At 45.8% G+C, this 17,370-nt stretch overlaps 2 protein-coding genes across 3 annotated transcripts in view; one reads left to right on the plus strand and one right to left on the minus strand.

Annotated features, from left to right (window-relative positions):
- ZFC3H1 (zinc finger C3H1-type containing) overlaps positions 1-3,347 on the minus strand; it is a 74,352-nt gene extending 71,005 nt beyond the window's left edge. For both annotated transcript variants that reach the window (XM_040409930.1, XM_040409940.1), the window contains exons 1-2: positions 2,856-3,347; positions 192-587 (exon numbers count right to left, since the gene is read on the minus strand). In XM_040409930.1, the coding sequence (XP_040265864.1) occupies positions 192-587; positions 2,856-3,255 (796 nt within the window). In that variant the 5' untranslated portion in view covers positions 3,256-3,347. The remainder of the gene's footprint in view (positions 1-191; positions 588-2,855) is intronic.
- Positions 3,348-3,368: 21 nt separating this feature from the next.
- The window catches only part of TMEM19 (transmembrane protein 19), a 56,461-nt gene continuing 42,459 nt past the window's right edge, over positions 3,369-17,370 (plus strand). The window contains exon 1 of the mRNA XM_040409958.1: positions 3,369-3,442. The gene's annotated coding sequence lies outside the window, so the exon portion shown is untranslated. The remainder of the gene's footprint in view (positions 3,443-17,370) is intronic.

Raw genomic sequence — 17,370 nt, forward strand, 5'->3', positions numbered from 1 at the left:
ATCTACCAAGAGTGCGCTAGAAAGGATGGTGGAAGGAAGTATGACTGCAGTATAGGTTTTTTTTGTAGTCCATTACCATGTAGATCCATAGATCTTCATAGAAAAGGTACAAACAAAACAGTACGATATCTTTAATCCAGAGCATTTGCAAAGGTGCTTCATATATTTCATTTCTGATGCATTGGACATACCCTTTGGAAATTCAGCAGTCTCTACAGGTCTCTCTTCTTCATTAACGGGTGACTTGGTTTCTTCCAAGGGGTTTTGCTTTTGTTCAGTGATTGGCTTCAACCTTTGCCTCAGGGGTTTCAGCTCAAATGCCTGGAATATCTTTACAGGTGGTTTCTCTTCAACCACTACCACAGGAAGTGCTTCTTCCACAGGACTTTTTTCTTCTGAAGGAGGAGGCTCGGTGGTTTTTTCCACAACGATTACTTCTTCTTTCACAGGACCTTCTTTGAGAGCTAGTTTCTCATCCTTGTTTATGGACTCAAGTTCAAGCTTTATCTGCTTATATTTTAGCAGCAGTTCCTCAAAGCTTTCTTCTACACAGTGACCAGGTTTTCTTGGTGGGGATCTTCCTTTGACTGAAAAGCTTGCTTAGAAAACATAACCATGAAAGATGACTGCAGTGGTCAATCCAAAACCTACAGATGCACTACCCAATAAAACCCTGACGCCATTCCATAAAGTAGTGATCTAGTAGCAGAACCCCTAACCCATGCCTATGATCTCAGCCAGACCGTATACTCTAAGGCACCGTTCACATTACCTTTAAACTTTCCATAAGGTATGTACGTCAAGAGGATTTCCAGATATACTGCCGCCACTGCTCGCACATAAAAATAATGAAGCACAATGTGCAGTAGGGCTGGGCGATTAGGACCAAAATCACCATTTACTGAACATTTTATGGGATTATGATTAATGAACGATTACTTTGTTTTCATGCGCTCATGGTTCACTCACAACAGCTGGAGTGCTGGCAGGCGCCACACGTGGAGCGGTGGCGGGGAGGCAGGGCCACACGTGGAGTGGAGAGGTAGGAGGAGCGGTGGCGGGGAGGCAGGCGCCACACGTGGAGTGGAGAGGCAGGAGGAGCGGTGGCGGGGAGGCAGGTGCCACACGTGGAGTGGAGGCGGGCGCCACAGGTGCCTGACACACATATCTAAAGAGCAGGAGAGGGGAGACTCAGCAGCACTGCACCGGTTGTAACCAAAACTGACATGAGCAAGATTATGTCAATCAGGCTGCATTTCGGTTTCAGTTTTTTCCTCGAACAATTGCCTAGCTCTAATCTGCAGTATACTTTGATTTTTTGTGGGATACCTCTGCAAATAAAAGCCTAGCCAACTAAACTTTTTATACAGTTGGGGGAGGGGGGACATACCAAAGAATACCAGCCTTAGGGCTCTTTCACACCTGCGTTCTTTTCTTCCGGCATAGAGTTCCGTCGTCGGGGCTCTATGCCGGAAGAATCCTGATCAGGATTATCCTAATGCATTCTGAATGGAGAGAAATCCGTTCAGGATGCATCAGGATGTCTTCAGTTCCGGAACAGAACGTTTTTTGGCCGGAGAAAATACCACAGCATGCTGCGCTTTTTGCTCCGGCCAAAAATCCGGAACACTTGCCGCAAGGCCGGATCCGGAATTAATGCCCATTGAAAGGCATTGATCCGGATCCGGCCTTAAGCTAAACGTCGTTTCGGCGCATTACCGGATCCGACGTTTAGCTTTTTCTGAATGGTTACCATGGCTACCAAGACGCTAAAGTCCTGGCAGCCATGGTAAAGTGTAGCGGGGAGCGGGGGAGCAGCATACTTACCGTCCGTGCGGCTCCCGGGGCGCTCCAGAGTGACGTCAGGGCGCCCCACGTGCATGGATGACGTGATCCATGCGCATGGGGCGCTCTGACGTCATTCTGGAGTGCCCCGGGAGCCGCACGGACTGTAAGTATACTGCTCCCCCCCTCCCCACTACTACTATGGCAACCAGGACTTTAATAGCGTCCTGGGTGCCATAGTAACACTGAACGCATTTTGAAGACGGATCAGTCTTCAAATGCTTTCAGTTCACTTGCGTTTTTCCGGATCCGGCGTGTAATTCGGGCAAATTGAGTACACGCCGGATCTGGACAACGCAAGTGTGAAAGAGCCCTAAGGGTCCATTCACAAGCCCGTGGAATGGGTCTGCATCCGTTCCGCAATATCCGGAACGGGTGCGGACCCATTCATTCTCAATAGGGACGGAATGGATGCGGAGAGCACACTATGTGCTTTCCGCATTTCCAGAGCGCAGCCCCGATCTTCCAGCCCGCGGCTCCGGGAAAAAAAATAGAAACATGTCCTATTCTTGTCCGTAATTGCGGACAAGAATAGGCAGTTCTATGGGGGTGCCGGCTGGGTGTACTGCGGATTCACAATACACCACAGATGTGTGACTTGACCCTAAAAGACGCACTTGTGGCATCCGCAGGTTAATGGGGTGCTATAGATAAGTTTGGCGTAAGCACCAGGAGCTTTTCTGGCATCAATTCCGAACACAGGATACAAACCTAATATGAACAGCGCCTAAGATTTGTCTAATTATTTTCACTTTTAATTCCCTTCATGAGACGTCCTGGCAAGGTGAACCCAGCGTCTGATGTGTGCCCAGCATGGCAGCCATGTGGTGAGGGACACAAGCATAGTACAGTCATTTGAGCCCGGTGACTATGGCGTTAGTCATGTCTGATGACCCTAGGGTGGGGTAGCGAGTTCATCTCAAATGCTCATTTCTACATCGTGGTCCGGGCCATATAGGTGCCACGGATTCTCCTACCTCATGCAGGGTCACCACCAGCAGAAAGGATACGTTTTCTGGGGGAAGGGTCTCTCCACCCGCAGTTCATCTGTCTCGGCCCGCCGGGTTTCACCCCTCGGTCCAGCCACTCTCTGTCCCAGAAGCGCCCCCCTCTGCCCCGGGAACGGAACCGGCCCAGGGTGTCATGGCTGCGCTCCCAGAAGGAAGGCCTGGAGCCCATGTCCCCCAGGGGTGAGGGCGGCGGGATGCGGGAGGGCAGCCGGTACTGCTCCTTGGGCCTGTAGTTGTGAGGATTCGGCCGTGAAGGGCGAGCATGGTACTGGTGCGGGTGGCCACGGCTGCGGTGGCGGAAGGGCTTCGGGCTGTCCGGTCTGACGCTGTCATCGCGGATCTCCCCGTCCTCCAGCTCCCCCTCTTCTCCGGGAGACGCCGAGCGGAACAGCTCGGTCATGGCTGGCGGAGGGAACAGTCAGCTGCTACGGGAGCCCTGCCAGTTCCAGGCCCGACTAGCTGAGCTCTCGCGAGATTCCTCCTGCCTCCTTACGTCATTTCACGCGCAGCAGCAGCCGGGGGTGGCGGAATTCCGCGCTGTGTGCGTCATGGTGGAGGAAGGAAAGCGGAGTGTACTAGTGTTATTGGTGGCAAAGTTTCGCAATTAACAAGTCTGAGAACTTTAAAAGGATTTTCGGAGATTTTAAAGGGTTTCTGTCATCAGGAAAATAGGTATTAACCTGGTCAGCTGAACATAACTATATTAGTCCCATGTAATTGAGAAAAACGAACTTTTATAATATGGGGCGGCGGCGTTGCACCTGCTCCTAGAGGCTCCGTCCGCCCACCTCTTTCCACACCTTTTTTACACTTGACTGACAGGGCCAGGCCAGCGTTGGTCTCCTGTCTGCCAGGGAAATCTTGCGCTGTCCCGCTCAGTATTCGGCGCAGTGAGGGAAGGACGTTCGCCGACAGCCGGCTTCCTTACTGCTATGTATTCAGCGCAGGCGCAGTGAGGAAGCCGGCTGTCGGCGAACGTCCTTCCCTCACTGCGCCGAATACTGAACGGGACGGCGCAGGCGTGAAATTTCCATGGCAGACAGGAGATCAACGCTGGCCTGGCCCTGTCAATCAAGTGTGAAAAGAGGTGGGCGAACAGAGCCTCTAGGACAGGGATGGCCAACCTGAGGCTCTCCAGCTGTTGCAAAACTACAACTCCCAGCATGCCCAGACTGTCTACAGCTATCAGCCTACAGCAAGGCATGGTGGGAGTTGTAGTTTTTCAACAGCTGGAGAGCCGCAGGTTTGCTATGCCTGCTCTAGGAGCAGGTGCAACACCCCCTCTGCTCCTAGAGGCTCATTTGCATATTATAAAAGTTTGTTTTTCTAAATAACGGCGGCGCATAGTGACATGGGACTAATATATTTACTGTATTTTTCGCTTTATAAGACGCACACCAGATTTTAGAGTAGAAAAATAAGAAAAAATATTTTTCATCAGACCTCATATCAGCCCACTCATAGCCTTATAAGACCTCAGATTAGCCCATCAGACCCTTATTAGACCTCAGATTAGCCCATCAGTACCCCCAGACCTCAGATTAGCCCATCAGTACCCCCAGACCTCAGATTAGCCCATCAGTACCCCCCAGACCTCAGATTAGCCCATCAGTACCCCCCAGACCTCAGATTAGCCCATCAGTACCCCCCAGACCTCAGATCAGCCCATTAGTACCCCCAGACCTCAGAATAGCCCATCAGTACCCCCAGACCTCAGATTAGCCCATCAGTACCCCCCAGACCTCAGATCAGCCCATTAGTACCCCCAGACCTCAGAATAGCCCATGAGTACCCCCACACCTCAGAATAGCCCATCAGACCTCAGATCAGACTAAAATAAAAAATCATCTTACCTGTCCTGCGCCGCGGCTCCTCTTCAGCTGTCGCGCTACCATCTTCACGGCCTGCGCTGCATTGTCACATGACTGCGTGCAGCGTCAGGTCATAGTGCGCGCACTACGTCCTGACGCTGTACGGGGTCAGGACAGTGCAGCGCAGGCCAGAAAGATGGGAGAGCGACAGCTGAAGAGGAGCCATGGCGCAGACCAGGGAGGGTAAATATTACCTGCGCTTGCGGCGCTTCGCTCCCCGCTCCTAATGCATACTAGTGAGCGCTTCTATAATGGAAGCGCTCACCAGTATTCATTTTATAAGACGCACGGATATTTTCCCATCAACTTTTGGGGGGGGAAAGTGCGTCTTATAAAGCGAAAAATACGTATGTTCAGCTGACAATTAGCACATAGCTAATGTCAGCCAGATTTTTCAGGTGACAGAAACCCTTTAATACTGATTATATCAGTATCTGATCAGTCTGAGAAGGCAGAGCGCCCACCAAGCACAGCGCGGTACATTGTATAGTGGCTGTGCTTGGTATTACACTCAGCCCCATTCACATAAAATGGGCTGAGCTGCTCCTAGGCCAACTTGACACATCAAGGTCTTGTCACAGGCCTAATAAAAGCAGAGAGAAAGCCTTTTCGCTGCCTTCTCAAACAGCTGATCGGCGGGGGTCTCAGGTAGTGATAAGCGAAGCAGGTTTCTGATATTACATCTGCAGCCGCTTCATTCAAAACTTTGGAATAATACTGTACGGAGATTTGTCTCCGTACAGTATTAGAATGTATGGGCTCTGATGAGCTGAAGTAAGGCTAGTTTCACACTTGCGGCAGGACGGATCCGACATGCTGTTCACCATGTCGGATCCGTCCTGCGGCTGTTTCGCCGTGCCCCCGCTCCGTCCCCATTGACTATAATGGGGGCGGAGCTCCGGCGCAGCACGGCGGTGCACGGCTTAAGGCCGCCGGACTAAAATTACTGCATGTCAGGTTTTTTAGTCCGGCGGCTTTCTCCGTGCTGCGCCGGAGCTCCGCCCCCGTCCCCATTATAGTCAATGGGGACGGAGCGGGGGCACGGCGAAACAGCCGCAGGACGGATCCGACATGGTGAACAGCATGTCGGATCCGTCCTGCCGCAAGTGTGAAAGTACCCTAAGTTATTCACAAAGTCACACGTGACTTTGTTAAATAACTTGTGGAAAACTACTTTGAAACTTGAAACCGAACTCCGCTTCATTTCCCACTGACGCCTCAGAACTTAAGCAGAGTTCGGTTTCAAGTTTTAAAGTGGTTTAAGCGAAGTTATTCAACGAAGTCCCGCACAACTTTGCGAATAACTAACTTTGGCTCATCGGTGCCCATACATTCTAATACTGTACTGAGATCTCCATACAGTATTAATCCAAAGATTTGAACAAAGCGACTTTGCTCAACACTACGCTTTGCTCAACACTACCATTCATTTCAATGGATCCGCAAAAAAAAGGAAGGTACTCCGTATGCCTTCCGTTTTTCCGTTCAAAGATAGAACATGTCCTATTATTGTCCGCATTACAGACAAGGATAGTACTGTTCTATGAGGGGCCAGCTGTTCCGTTCCGCAAAAAACGGAATGCACACGGACGTCATTCGTATTTTTTGCGGATCTGTTTTTTGCGGACCGCAAAATACTGAAAAAGCCATACAGCCGTGCGCAAGAGGCCTTAGGCTTCATGCACATGGCAGTGTCAGTATTTTGGTCTGTTCAATAGCTTGCTGATTTATTCCCTAATTGTGGAGGATACAGTGTTTATACTTAATGTATTAATACTACTGGTGTCCGTCAGGACTAATTAACACCTCTTGTTCCTACACCTTTATTTTCACTAAGACTATCCTATTAATAAACAGTTTTAATAAAATGTGTGATTTTAAAATTTCAAGCTAGTCACTCCGTTCTCACTATTCAGTATTCCTGTATATTCCTGCTATTAATTCATAGCCAGGATGAATACATTGTTTCCCTACTGGCTGCGTGCTGCCAGTTCTCATCGGGTACAATGTTTCAGCTAAAACTATTCTAAATGTTTCAACTTAAACTATTCTAAATGTGATTCATAGTGGCTTCACTGAGTGCTTTGCTGTATTAAAACTAAAAAGCAGCGCTGCCCCCCCCCCCCCTGTATTTCAGACTGCAAACCACGGATCCACAAAATACGGATACCTTCTGTGTGAATTCAGTAGGGCATATTTACTAACAGCGGCTTTTTAGGCCGGGCTTAGTTTCCCCCTCTGCGCTGCCATTAGTTTCATCTAATTTGTGAAGAGGCATGCATGGCCTGGCTTGCATAGTTTTTCACATTTACTGCAGTGATCATCTCTACAGTAGGAGGCGGCTGCTGCTATCACACCTCCCCATACAAAATCATTGCTCCAACCTATCAGATTGTTGGGGGTCCGACTCTTGGCACCCCCTTCAATCAGCTGTTTGAATATAGGCTCATACGAGTGCTGCATTCTCTCCCATTTACCTGCTCGCTGTCACAACTACAGTGATGAGCTGGTGTAATTACAACTACGCTGTCCCATTCACTTCAGTGGCATGGCTCCTTCCTATTCAAGTAAGGGCTTGTTCACACGACAGTATGACTTTTTAAGTGTTTTGCGGGCCGTTTTTAACGGATCTGTTTTTTGTTTCAGTAGTGTTTCCAGTTCCATTCCTTTTTTCCGTTCCGTTTTTCCGTATGGCATATACAGTATACAGTAATTACATAGAAAAAATTGGGCTGGGCATAACATTTTCAATAGATGGTTCCGCAAGAACGGATACAGAAGACATACGGAGTACATTCTGTATGTGTTCAGTTTTTTTTATTGCGGACCCATTGACTTGAATGGAGACACGGAACGTGATTTGCAGGCAATAATAGGACATGTTCTATCTTTGAACGGAACGGAAATACAGAAATAGAATGCATACAGAGTACATTCCATTTATTTTGCTGAAGCATTGAAATAAATGGTTCCGTATACGGACCGTATACAGAACTAAAAAAACAGCCCGTATACGGAACGCAAAAGAAATTGAGAAAGTTAATACAAGCCACTTACTAATGTATGGTAATTATCCATATTTCATTAATTTTTCCATCACATTATACACTGCTCGTTTCCATGGTTATGACCATCCTACAATCCATCAGTGGTGGTCGTGCTTGCACACTATAGGAAAAAGCGTCAGCCTCTCTGGTGACCGGGACCATGGGAGTGCACATAGGCTTGTGCTTTTTCCTATATTGTGCAAGCACGACCACCACTGATGGATTGCAGGGTGGTCATAACCATGGAAACGAGCAGTGTGTAATGTGATGAAAAAGGAATCCAGCCAGCAAAAGAAGGAAATTGGAGAATAACAATATACAGTTAGGTCGATATATATTTGCACACTGACACAATTATTTTTTTTTTTTTACCTGTTTACTAAAATATATTCAAGTTAGTTATAGTTATATAATGGACATAAAGTCCAGACTATTAGCTTTCATTTTAGGGTATCCAAATTAAAATTGGATGAAGAGTTTAGAAGTTTCAGCTCCTTTACATGTGGCACCCTGTCTTTAAAGGGACCAAAAGTAATTGGACAATTGATTCAAAGGCTGTTTCATGAGCAGGTGTGGGCAATTCCTTCATTAGTTCATTCTCAATTAAGCACATAAAAGGCCTGGAGTTGATTTGAGGTGTGGTGTTTGCATTTTGAAGATTTTGCTGAGAAGTAAACTTGCGGTCAAAGGAGCTCTCCTTGCAGGTGAAACAAGCCATCCTTCATCTGCGAAAACAGAAAAAAACATCCGAGACATTGCAACACTATTAGGAGTGGAAAAATCTACAGTTTGGTACATTCTGAGAACAAAAGAAAGCACTGGTGACTTTAACAATAAAAAAAGACCTGGACGCCCACAGAAGACAACAGTGGTGGATAATCGCAGAATAATTACCATGGTGAAAAGAAACCCCTTCACAACAGCCAACCAAGTGAACAACACTCAGGATATAGGCGTATCCATATCCAAATCTACCATAAAGAGAAGACTGCATGAAAGTTAACACAGAGGGTTCACTGCACGGTGCAAGCCACTCATAAGCCTCAAGAATAAGAAGGCTAGATTGGACTTTGCTAAAAAAAAAAAAAAAACATCTTAAAAAATCCGCACACTTCTGGAAGAACATTCTTTGGACAGATGACACCAAGATCAACCTCTACCAGAATGATGGAAAGAAAAATGTAAAACATGGCGGAGGCAATGTGATGGCTTGGGCATGCATGGCTGCCAGTGGCACTGGGTTCCTAGTGTTTATTGATGATGTGACACAGGACAGAAGCAGCCAGATGAATTCTGGGGTTTTCAGAGACATACTGTGTGCTCAAATCCAGCCAAACTGATTGGTCGGTTGTCACGACCGCTATCCCAGCAGCAGTCGTGTCGCACCAGACGGAGGGGAAGGGGGACCCTTATCTACGGATGGGAAATAGAATGGCCACCCCTGACTAACCCTAAGCTGGCACCTGTCTGCCCTGATACCCTAGACGGGGCGTGAACCCGTGCGGCGAGCAGGATGCCTAAACCCTCAGTCGCCCTAACAAGACTGGACTGGGGAAAGGCCGATGGGAGCGCTAGTCACCATCACTCACGTCAAGGAAAACAACAGGGGAAGACAGCAACAAATAAACAACAGCAGAGATAGACTTATCCAGTCACGAGCAGAGAAGGCGATCCCAAACACGACAGTCCACGCCGGACAAGAGCTCCACAGCAACACCATCAAACGATCTCCTTCCAAGGTCAGAGTAGCACTGGAAGTAAGGACTATATCTGGCAATGACTGCAAGTGAAAGTGAAACTAAAATAGTAGCTGGGAGTGGCAGACAGGACTCACCTGAGGAGGATGCCTACAAACTCCCAGTCAGGACAAAAAGGTTCACAAGGCAAAACCCAGATGACATACCCTGAACCACGGAGCAAACTCACAAGCTATCGCGAGTAGCAAGTCGCTGCGACCTTCTCCTCCCAGACCTGTCTGGATCAGTCACAGTCGTGACATCGGTGTTTCATAATACAGATGGACAATGACCCAAAACATAAAGCCAAAGCAACCCAGGAGTTTATTAAAGCAAAGAAGTGGAATATTCTTGAATGGCCAAGTCAGTCACCTGATCTGAACCCAATATTTCACTTGGTAAAGACTAAACTTCAGGCAGAAAGACCCACAAACAAACAGCAACTGAAAACCGCTGCAGTAAAGGCGTGGCAGAGCATTAAAAAGGAGCAAACACAGCATCTGGTGATGTCCATGAGCTCAAGACTTCAGGCAGTCATTGCCAAAATTAACATTTTATTTACAATTATTTATTTTGTCCAATTACTTTTGAGCCTCTGAAATGAAGGGATTGAGTTTAAAAAATGCTTTAGTTCCTCACATTTTTATGCAATCATTTTGTTCAACCCACTGAATTAAAGCTGAAAGTCTGAACTTCACCTGCATCTGAATATTTTTTATTTTTTTTAATATCTCTATTAAGTTTTGTGAGTCTCCATACAATATCATACAATTTGGAAGCATTACATTCTCTTCCATTTAGCATTGCGATACATAAATCAGAGCAAAATAAAGTACAGTTCAAATAATACATTTGGAGTTTCATTCCCCCCCCCTCACCCCCCTTAAATCACCCTTATCCATACACTGATATACCTCCCGGTTCCCCCCCCCAATTGATACGATTTGTTGCCCTGAGAAGATTTCAGTAGAGTCATAATCACAATAAAGGTGCCTCAGCAAAAGAGAAAAGAAAGAAAAGAAAATGACCTTCGCCTTTAGGGATTACAGAAAAACTGGATTGTCCTCCCCTCTCCTAAAAGTATTTGCGTCTGATTGGTGTATCAAACCCTGAGTGAATCTGAGAGTAACAACTGAATATTATCTGGATACTTTTAATGGTCCCAGATCCCCCCTCAGGTCCTCTTTTAGATACCAAGCTGTTAGCCTGAATGGGCTCATTATTTTCATGTACTCTGTGTGTGGAATATACGTCAAGACAAATAGTTTCCATGTTTGAAAAAGTCGCTGTCCTAGCACCTCTTTACATTTTAGCGCTTCTAACCATTCCAAATGAAAAAGGTTACGCATTTGTGTTACCACCATTTCCATAGTAGGGACCTCTATTGATAGCCATAGTTGAAGCAGACATTTTTTTGCAACCATAATTAGTTTATGGCCCACTAATGGTATTTTAGAAAGATCACCTTCCTTCTCCTCTGAACCTTGTTTATCTGTATGTTTAGCAGCATGGCAGTGCAGTATTGCCAACGATGGTGTGACTGCAATGCTCATCCTGCTAATCTTACTTAACATCTGGCTGATCTCTTCCCAGTACCTACTCAGTTTCGAGCATAACCATAAACCGTGATACAGATCTGACTTGGGGGTATCACATTTGGGGCATGCTGTTATTCTCCCTGGACTGGCTAGGGAACTAGGTAAGTCGAATCCGTGTATAGCATGATGCAAAATTTTCAAGTGAGTTTCCCTCCATGTTTCATTTATTATGGCCTTACGCATAGCTGTGATTCCTGACCAAACTGTCTCGTGAATCTCCGCCACCTCCAGCTTTTGGCCCCATTTTTTAAATATCCCCTTAGGGTCTTTGACTCTCCACCTATCTCTCAGCGCCTGGTGTAACATAGGCAGTGATCTCTTTGTCTTGATGCTTAGGAACGAGTCAAAATCATTGGGTTTCCACTCCTTTGACAAGTCACTAGCTAACCTCCTACAATAGTTTCTAACTTGAGTATATTGCATAAATGAGGAGCTTCCCAGTGCCAATTTCTTTTTTAATTCTTGCAAAGTCGCCCACCTCCCTTCAATCTCATGAAACAAGTCTCCTATTTTATTTATCCCCTTGAGGGTCCATTCTTTAACCACCTCAGCCCCCCTAGCTTAAACACCGTTAATGACCAGGCCACTTTTTACACTTCTGACCTACCCTACTTTCACCATTTATTGCTCGGTCATGCAACTTACCACCCAAATAAATTTTACCTCCTTTTCTTCTCACTAATAGAGCTTTCATTTGGTGGTATTTCATTGCTGCTGACATTTTTACTTTTTTTGTTATTAATCGAAATTTAACGATTTTTTTGCATAAAAATGAAATTTTTCACTTTCAGTTGTAAAATTTTGCAAAAAAAACGAGATCCATATATAAATTTTTCTCAAAATTTATTGTTCTACATGTCCTTGATAAAAAAAAAATGGTTTGGGTAAAAAAAAAAATGGTTTGGGTAAAAGTTATAGCGTTTACAAACTATGGTACAAAAATGTGAATTTCCGCTTTTTGAAGCAGCTCTGACTTTCTGAGCACCTGTCATGTTTCCTGAGGTTCTACAATGGCCAGACAGTACAAACACCCCACAAATGACCCCATTTCAGAAAGTAGACACCCTAAGGTATTCGCTGATGGGCATAGTGAGTTCATAGAACTTTTTATTTTTTGTCACAAGTTAGCGGAAAATGATGATTTTTATTTTTTTCTTACAAAGTCTCATATTCCACTAACTTGTGACAAAAAATAAAAACTTCTATGAACTCACTATGCCCATCAGCGAATACCTTGGGGTGTCTTCTTTCCAAAATGGGGTCACTTGTGGGGTAGTTATACTGCCCTGGCATTCTAGGGGCCCTAATGTGTGGTAAGTAGTTTGAAATCAAAATCTGTAAAAAATGGCCGATGAAATCCGAAAGATGCTCTTTGGAATGTGGGCCCCTTTGCCCACCTAGGCTGCAAAAAAGTGTCACACATGTGGCATCTCCGTACTCAGGAGAAGTTGGGCAATGTGTTTTGGGGTGTCATTTTACATATACCCATGCTGGGTGAGATAAACATCTTGGTCAAATGCCAACTTTGTATAAAAAAATGGGAAAAGTTGTCTTTTGCCAAGATATTTCTCTCACCCAGCATGGGTATATGTAAAATGACACCCCAAAACACATTGCCCAACTTCTCCTGAGTACGGCGATACCAGATGTGTGACACTTTTTTGCAGCCTAGGTGTGCAAAGGGGCCCACATTCCTTTTATGAGGGCATTTTTAGACATTTGGATCCCAGACTTCTCACGCTTTAGGGCCCCTAAAATGCCAGGGCAGTATAAATACCCCACATGTGACCCCATTTTGGAAAGAAGACACCCCAAGGTATTCAATGAGGGGCATGGCGAGTACATAGAAATTTTTTTTTTTTGGCACAAGTTAGCGGAAATAGATTTTAGATTTTTTTTTCTCACAAAGTCTCCCTTTCCGCTAACTTGGGACAAAAATTTCAATCTTTCATGGTCTCAATATGCCCCTCAGCGAATACCTTGGGGTGTCTTCTTTCCGAAATGGGGTCACATGTGGGGTATTTATACTGCCCTGGCATTCTAGGGGCCCTAAAGCGTGAGAAGAAGTCTGGAATATAAATGTCTAAAAAATTTTACGCATTTGGATTCCGTGAGGGGTATGGTGAGTTCATGTGAGATTTTATTTTTTGACACAAGTTAGTGGAATATGAGACTTTGTAAGAAAAAAAAAAAAAATTCCGCTAACTTGGGCCAAAAAAATGTCTGAATGGAGCCTTACAGGGGGGTGATCAATGACAGGGGGGTGATCAATGACAGGGGGGTGATCAGGGAGTCTATATGGGGTGATCACCCCCCTGTCATTGATCACCCCCCTGTAAGGCTCCATTCAGACGTCCGTATGTGTTTTGCGGATCCGATCCATGTATCAGTGGATCCGTAAAAATCATACGGACGTCTGAATGGAGCCTTACAAGGGGGTGATCAATGACAGGGGGGTGATCAATGACAGGGGGGTGATCAGGGAGTCTATATGGGGTGATCACCCCCCTGTCATTGATCACCCCCCTATAAGGCTCCATTCAGATGTCCGTATGTGTTTTGCGGATCCGATCCATGTATCAGTGGATCCGTAAAAATCATACGGACATCTGAATGCAGCCTTACAGGGGGGTGATCAATGACAGGGAGGTGATCAATGACAGGGGGGTGATCAGGGAGTCTATATGGGGTGATCACCCCCCTGTCATTGATCACCCCCCTGTAAGGCTCCATTCAGACGTCCGTATGTGTTTTGCGGATCCGATCCATGTATCAGTGGATCCGTAAAAATCATACGGACGTCTGAATGGAGCCTTACAAGGGGGTGATCAATGACAGGGGGGTGATCAGGGAGTCTATATGGGGTGATCACCCCCCTGTAAGGCTCCATTCAGACGCCTGTATGTGTTTTGCGGATCCGATCCATGTATCCGTGGATCCGTAAAAAACATACGGACATCTGAATGCAGCCTTACAGGGGGGTGATCAATGACACGGGGGTAATCAGGGAGTCTATATGGGGTGATCAGGGGTTCATAAGGGGTTAATAAGTGACAGGGGGGGGTGTAGTGTAGTGGAGTTTGGTGCTACTTTACTGAGCTACCTGTGTCCTCTGGTGGTCGATCCAAACAAAAGGGACCACCAGAGGACCAGGTAGCAGGTATATTAGACGCTGTTATCAAAACAGCGTCTAATATACCTGTTAGGGGTTAAAAAAATCGCATCTCCAGCCTGCCAGCGAACGATCGCCGCTGGCAGGCTGGAGATCCACTCGCTTACCTTCCGATCCTGTGAACGCGCGCGCCTGTGTGCGCGCGTTCACAGGAAATCTCGCGTCTCACGTCTCTGCGCAGGGATGCCGCCTCCGGAACGCGATCCTGCGTTAGGCGGTCCGGAGGTGGTTAAAAAATGCAACTTCCCTGCCTGGTACAAAAGAGGGGTTGCCCCTTAAGGGGAGGTGTTTAGAAATCTGGTATGGGAGATGAAAGTGAGTTCTAAGAGTTTTCCAGACTACCGTCATGTCCCTTACTACTAGGGAAGTTTTGATGCCCACAGGTAAAGTGGGTCTTTTAGCATAAAGCAAAGCCACCAGGTCCCAGGGACGAACTAACTCCCGCTCTAAGGCTAGGTTTGAGTAATGAGATGTCCCGTTGATCCAATCCAGAATGTGTCTACTTATGCACGTCAGGTTGTAACCTCTAATGTCTGAAAAGTTCAGACCTCCCTCCTCCTTTTAGTTTGTCAAGTGAAATTCTGGGTCTTTTGCCTTGCCAGATGAACCGGATGAACCTGCTTTCCAGCAATTGAACATCTGCTTGACGAAGAAGAAGTGGGATGGTCTGGAGTGGATAGAGAAGTTTGGACATACTCATCATTCTAATAAGATGACATCTACCTACCAGGTTTAACGGTAGCCCCTGCCATCTATCTAACTCTTGCACAATCTTGGCAATGAAAGGTGGAAAGTTCAGGGTATATAATGAGTGCGGGGCGTTGCCAATTTTTATGCCCAAGTACTTGATGCTCCCTTGTGCCTTTGCTATGTTCAAGTGCTTAGGCAACTGATATTTCCCTGTATCCTTCTCGCACTTTGACGCATTCAATCTATACCCTGAATAGGATCCGAAGTGATTCAGTGCATGAAAAATCTGCTCCACATGTTTTTTAGGGTTAGCTATAAATAACATTATATCGTCTGCGAACAGTGTGATCTTTAGTTGCCTAGTGCCAATCCCTATCCCTTCATATAGATCAGAGTGGCATAAAAACCTAGCTAATGGTTCTATAGAAAGATTAAACAAAAGGGGTGATAGGGGGCACCCCTGGCGTGTCCCCTTTTGGAGTTGGAAAGGTTTGGATAGAAACCCCGGAGTGTATATCCGTGCCCTAGGGAACCTGTACAATTGTGAAAGGAAAACCCTAAAAGTCCCCGTGAATCCCATCCTATCCAATACTGCCTCCAGCCATGCCCATCTCACGTTATCAAAGGCTTTCTCAGCATCCAAGGTGAGCATGGCTGGAGCCTCTCCAGGTCGTGGTTGGTGGCGAACCCTATCCAGCACCGTTAATACAGTACGGATATTGGTTACCGCTGAACGGCCCTGCACAAACCCCACCTGTTCTTTACCGATGAGTGATGGTAAGATATTTGCCAAACGATCTGCAATGATCTTCGAAAGTATTTTAGTGTCCACATTTATAAGTGAAATTGGTCTATATGACCCTGGTAATAAGGGGTCTTTTCCCGGCTTAGGTAGTAACTTGATATAAGAGATATTCTCCTTGTCTGGGGATGCTTTGTCGATTAGTACATCATTATACCATTTTAATAGGACCGGGGATACCTGGCCTAACAATGCCTTATAATATTCCCCGGAATAGCCATCCGAGCCAGGTGCTTTAGTGTTCCCTAGTTTTTTAATGACTGACTGAAGTTCCTCGAGACTGACCTTTCCATTTAGATATTGTAATTGTTCTATATTGAGACAGGGTAGTTTAACCTTTTCCAAGAGGGAATCTGTAAGATCTGGCTTATTGACATCCTGGTATAATTTCTCATAGTAATCACCTAGTATTGAGTTTATCTTAGAGGGGTCAGTAATGACTCTCCCTTTTTTTTCCTTAAGTCCAGATATGAACTGAGGGGCTCGTCTTCCTTTTGCAAGATTAGCCATAAGGCGTCCAGATTTATTTCCAAATATATGTAATGTTGCTGTAAGATTTGTATTGTCTCCCATATACTCCTCCCACCATGCTATTAATTTATTGGTAAAATCTTCACTAGCTGTTAGATTCGCAGGGAATCTCCACAAATAATCGGGTCCCTTAGGGTAAGTATCTCTTACCTGTATCCAAATTGGGGAGTGGTCTGATATCACCAAGTCGCCAATATCAGCCTTTTCCACCTTTCTCATCAAATTGGAGCTAGTCAATATATAATCAATTCGCGACCATGACTCCTGTGGATGAGAATAGAAGGAGTAGGATCTTTCGTCAGGGTGAAATTGGCGCCATGGATCCACCAAGGCCGTCCCCTCCATCAGCCTACCTAGTGCTCTGTCATGTTTGCTTGAACCTGCTTTTGGGGGGTTACCTCGTTGCCTATCTTCCACATCTTTCACCACAGAATTGAAATCTCCCCCCACTATTTTATTCATGCAAGGGTCAGACAAAAGTTTAGTTTCTAGGTCTTTGAAAAAGCTCTCGTTATTTTTGTTGAGACCATATGCATTATATATACTATAGTGAGTATCTTGAACTACAATCTGGATTTGGATCAACCGTCCCCCTCCATCAGATCATGATCCCAGGAACTGGCAGTTTAAATTTTTGTTAATTAGGATCAGTACCCCAGCCTTCTTAGCAATCGAAGCCGACCTGTATACCTTTCCTACCCACAATTTATTCATTCTTGCAAAATCGCCTTCTGCAAGGTGCGTCTCCTGAAGAAGCACTATATCCGGATTGGCCCTCTTCAAATGTCGCAGCACCATCCACCTCTTGTGAGGCGACCTTAGGCCCTTCACATTCCATGATATGACCTTCATTTACCTGCTTTCCTAGGTGTAGTACTGTGTAATTTGGAAAAGCTTTATATCTGTTTCACCCACTTGGGTGGAGTACGTCTCTCTGGAAAATAGGACAACAAATCCCCAGCAATTGTGATGAAAACCTCCCTCCCCCCACAAAATAAAAACCTTAGAACGTTTACCTTTAACAACAACAGGTAATAATCCCCTACTTCTCAACACTTTGTTATTGGG

Source organism: Bufo bufo, chromosome 1 (assembly GCF_905171765.1).
Source record: "Bufo bufo chromosome 1, aBufBuf1.1, whole genome shotgun sequence".
Lineage (NCBI taxonomy): Eukaryota > Metazoa > Chordata > Amphibia > Anura > Bufonidae > Bufo > Bufo bufo.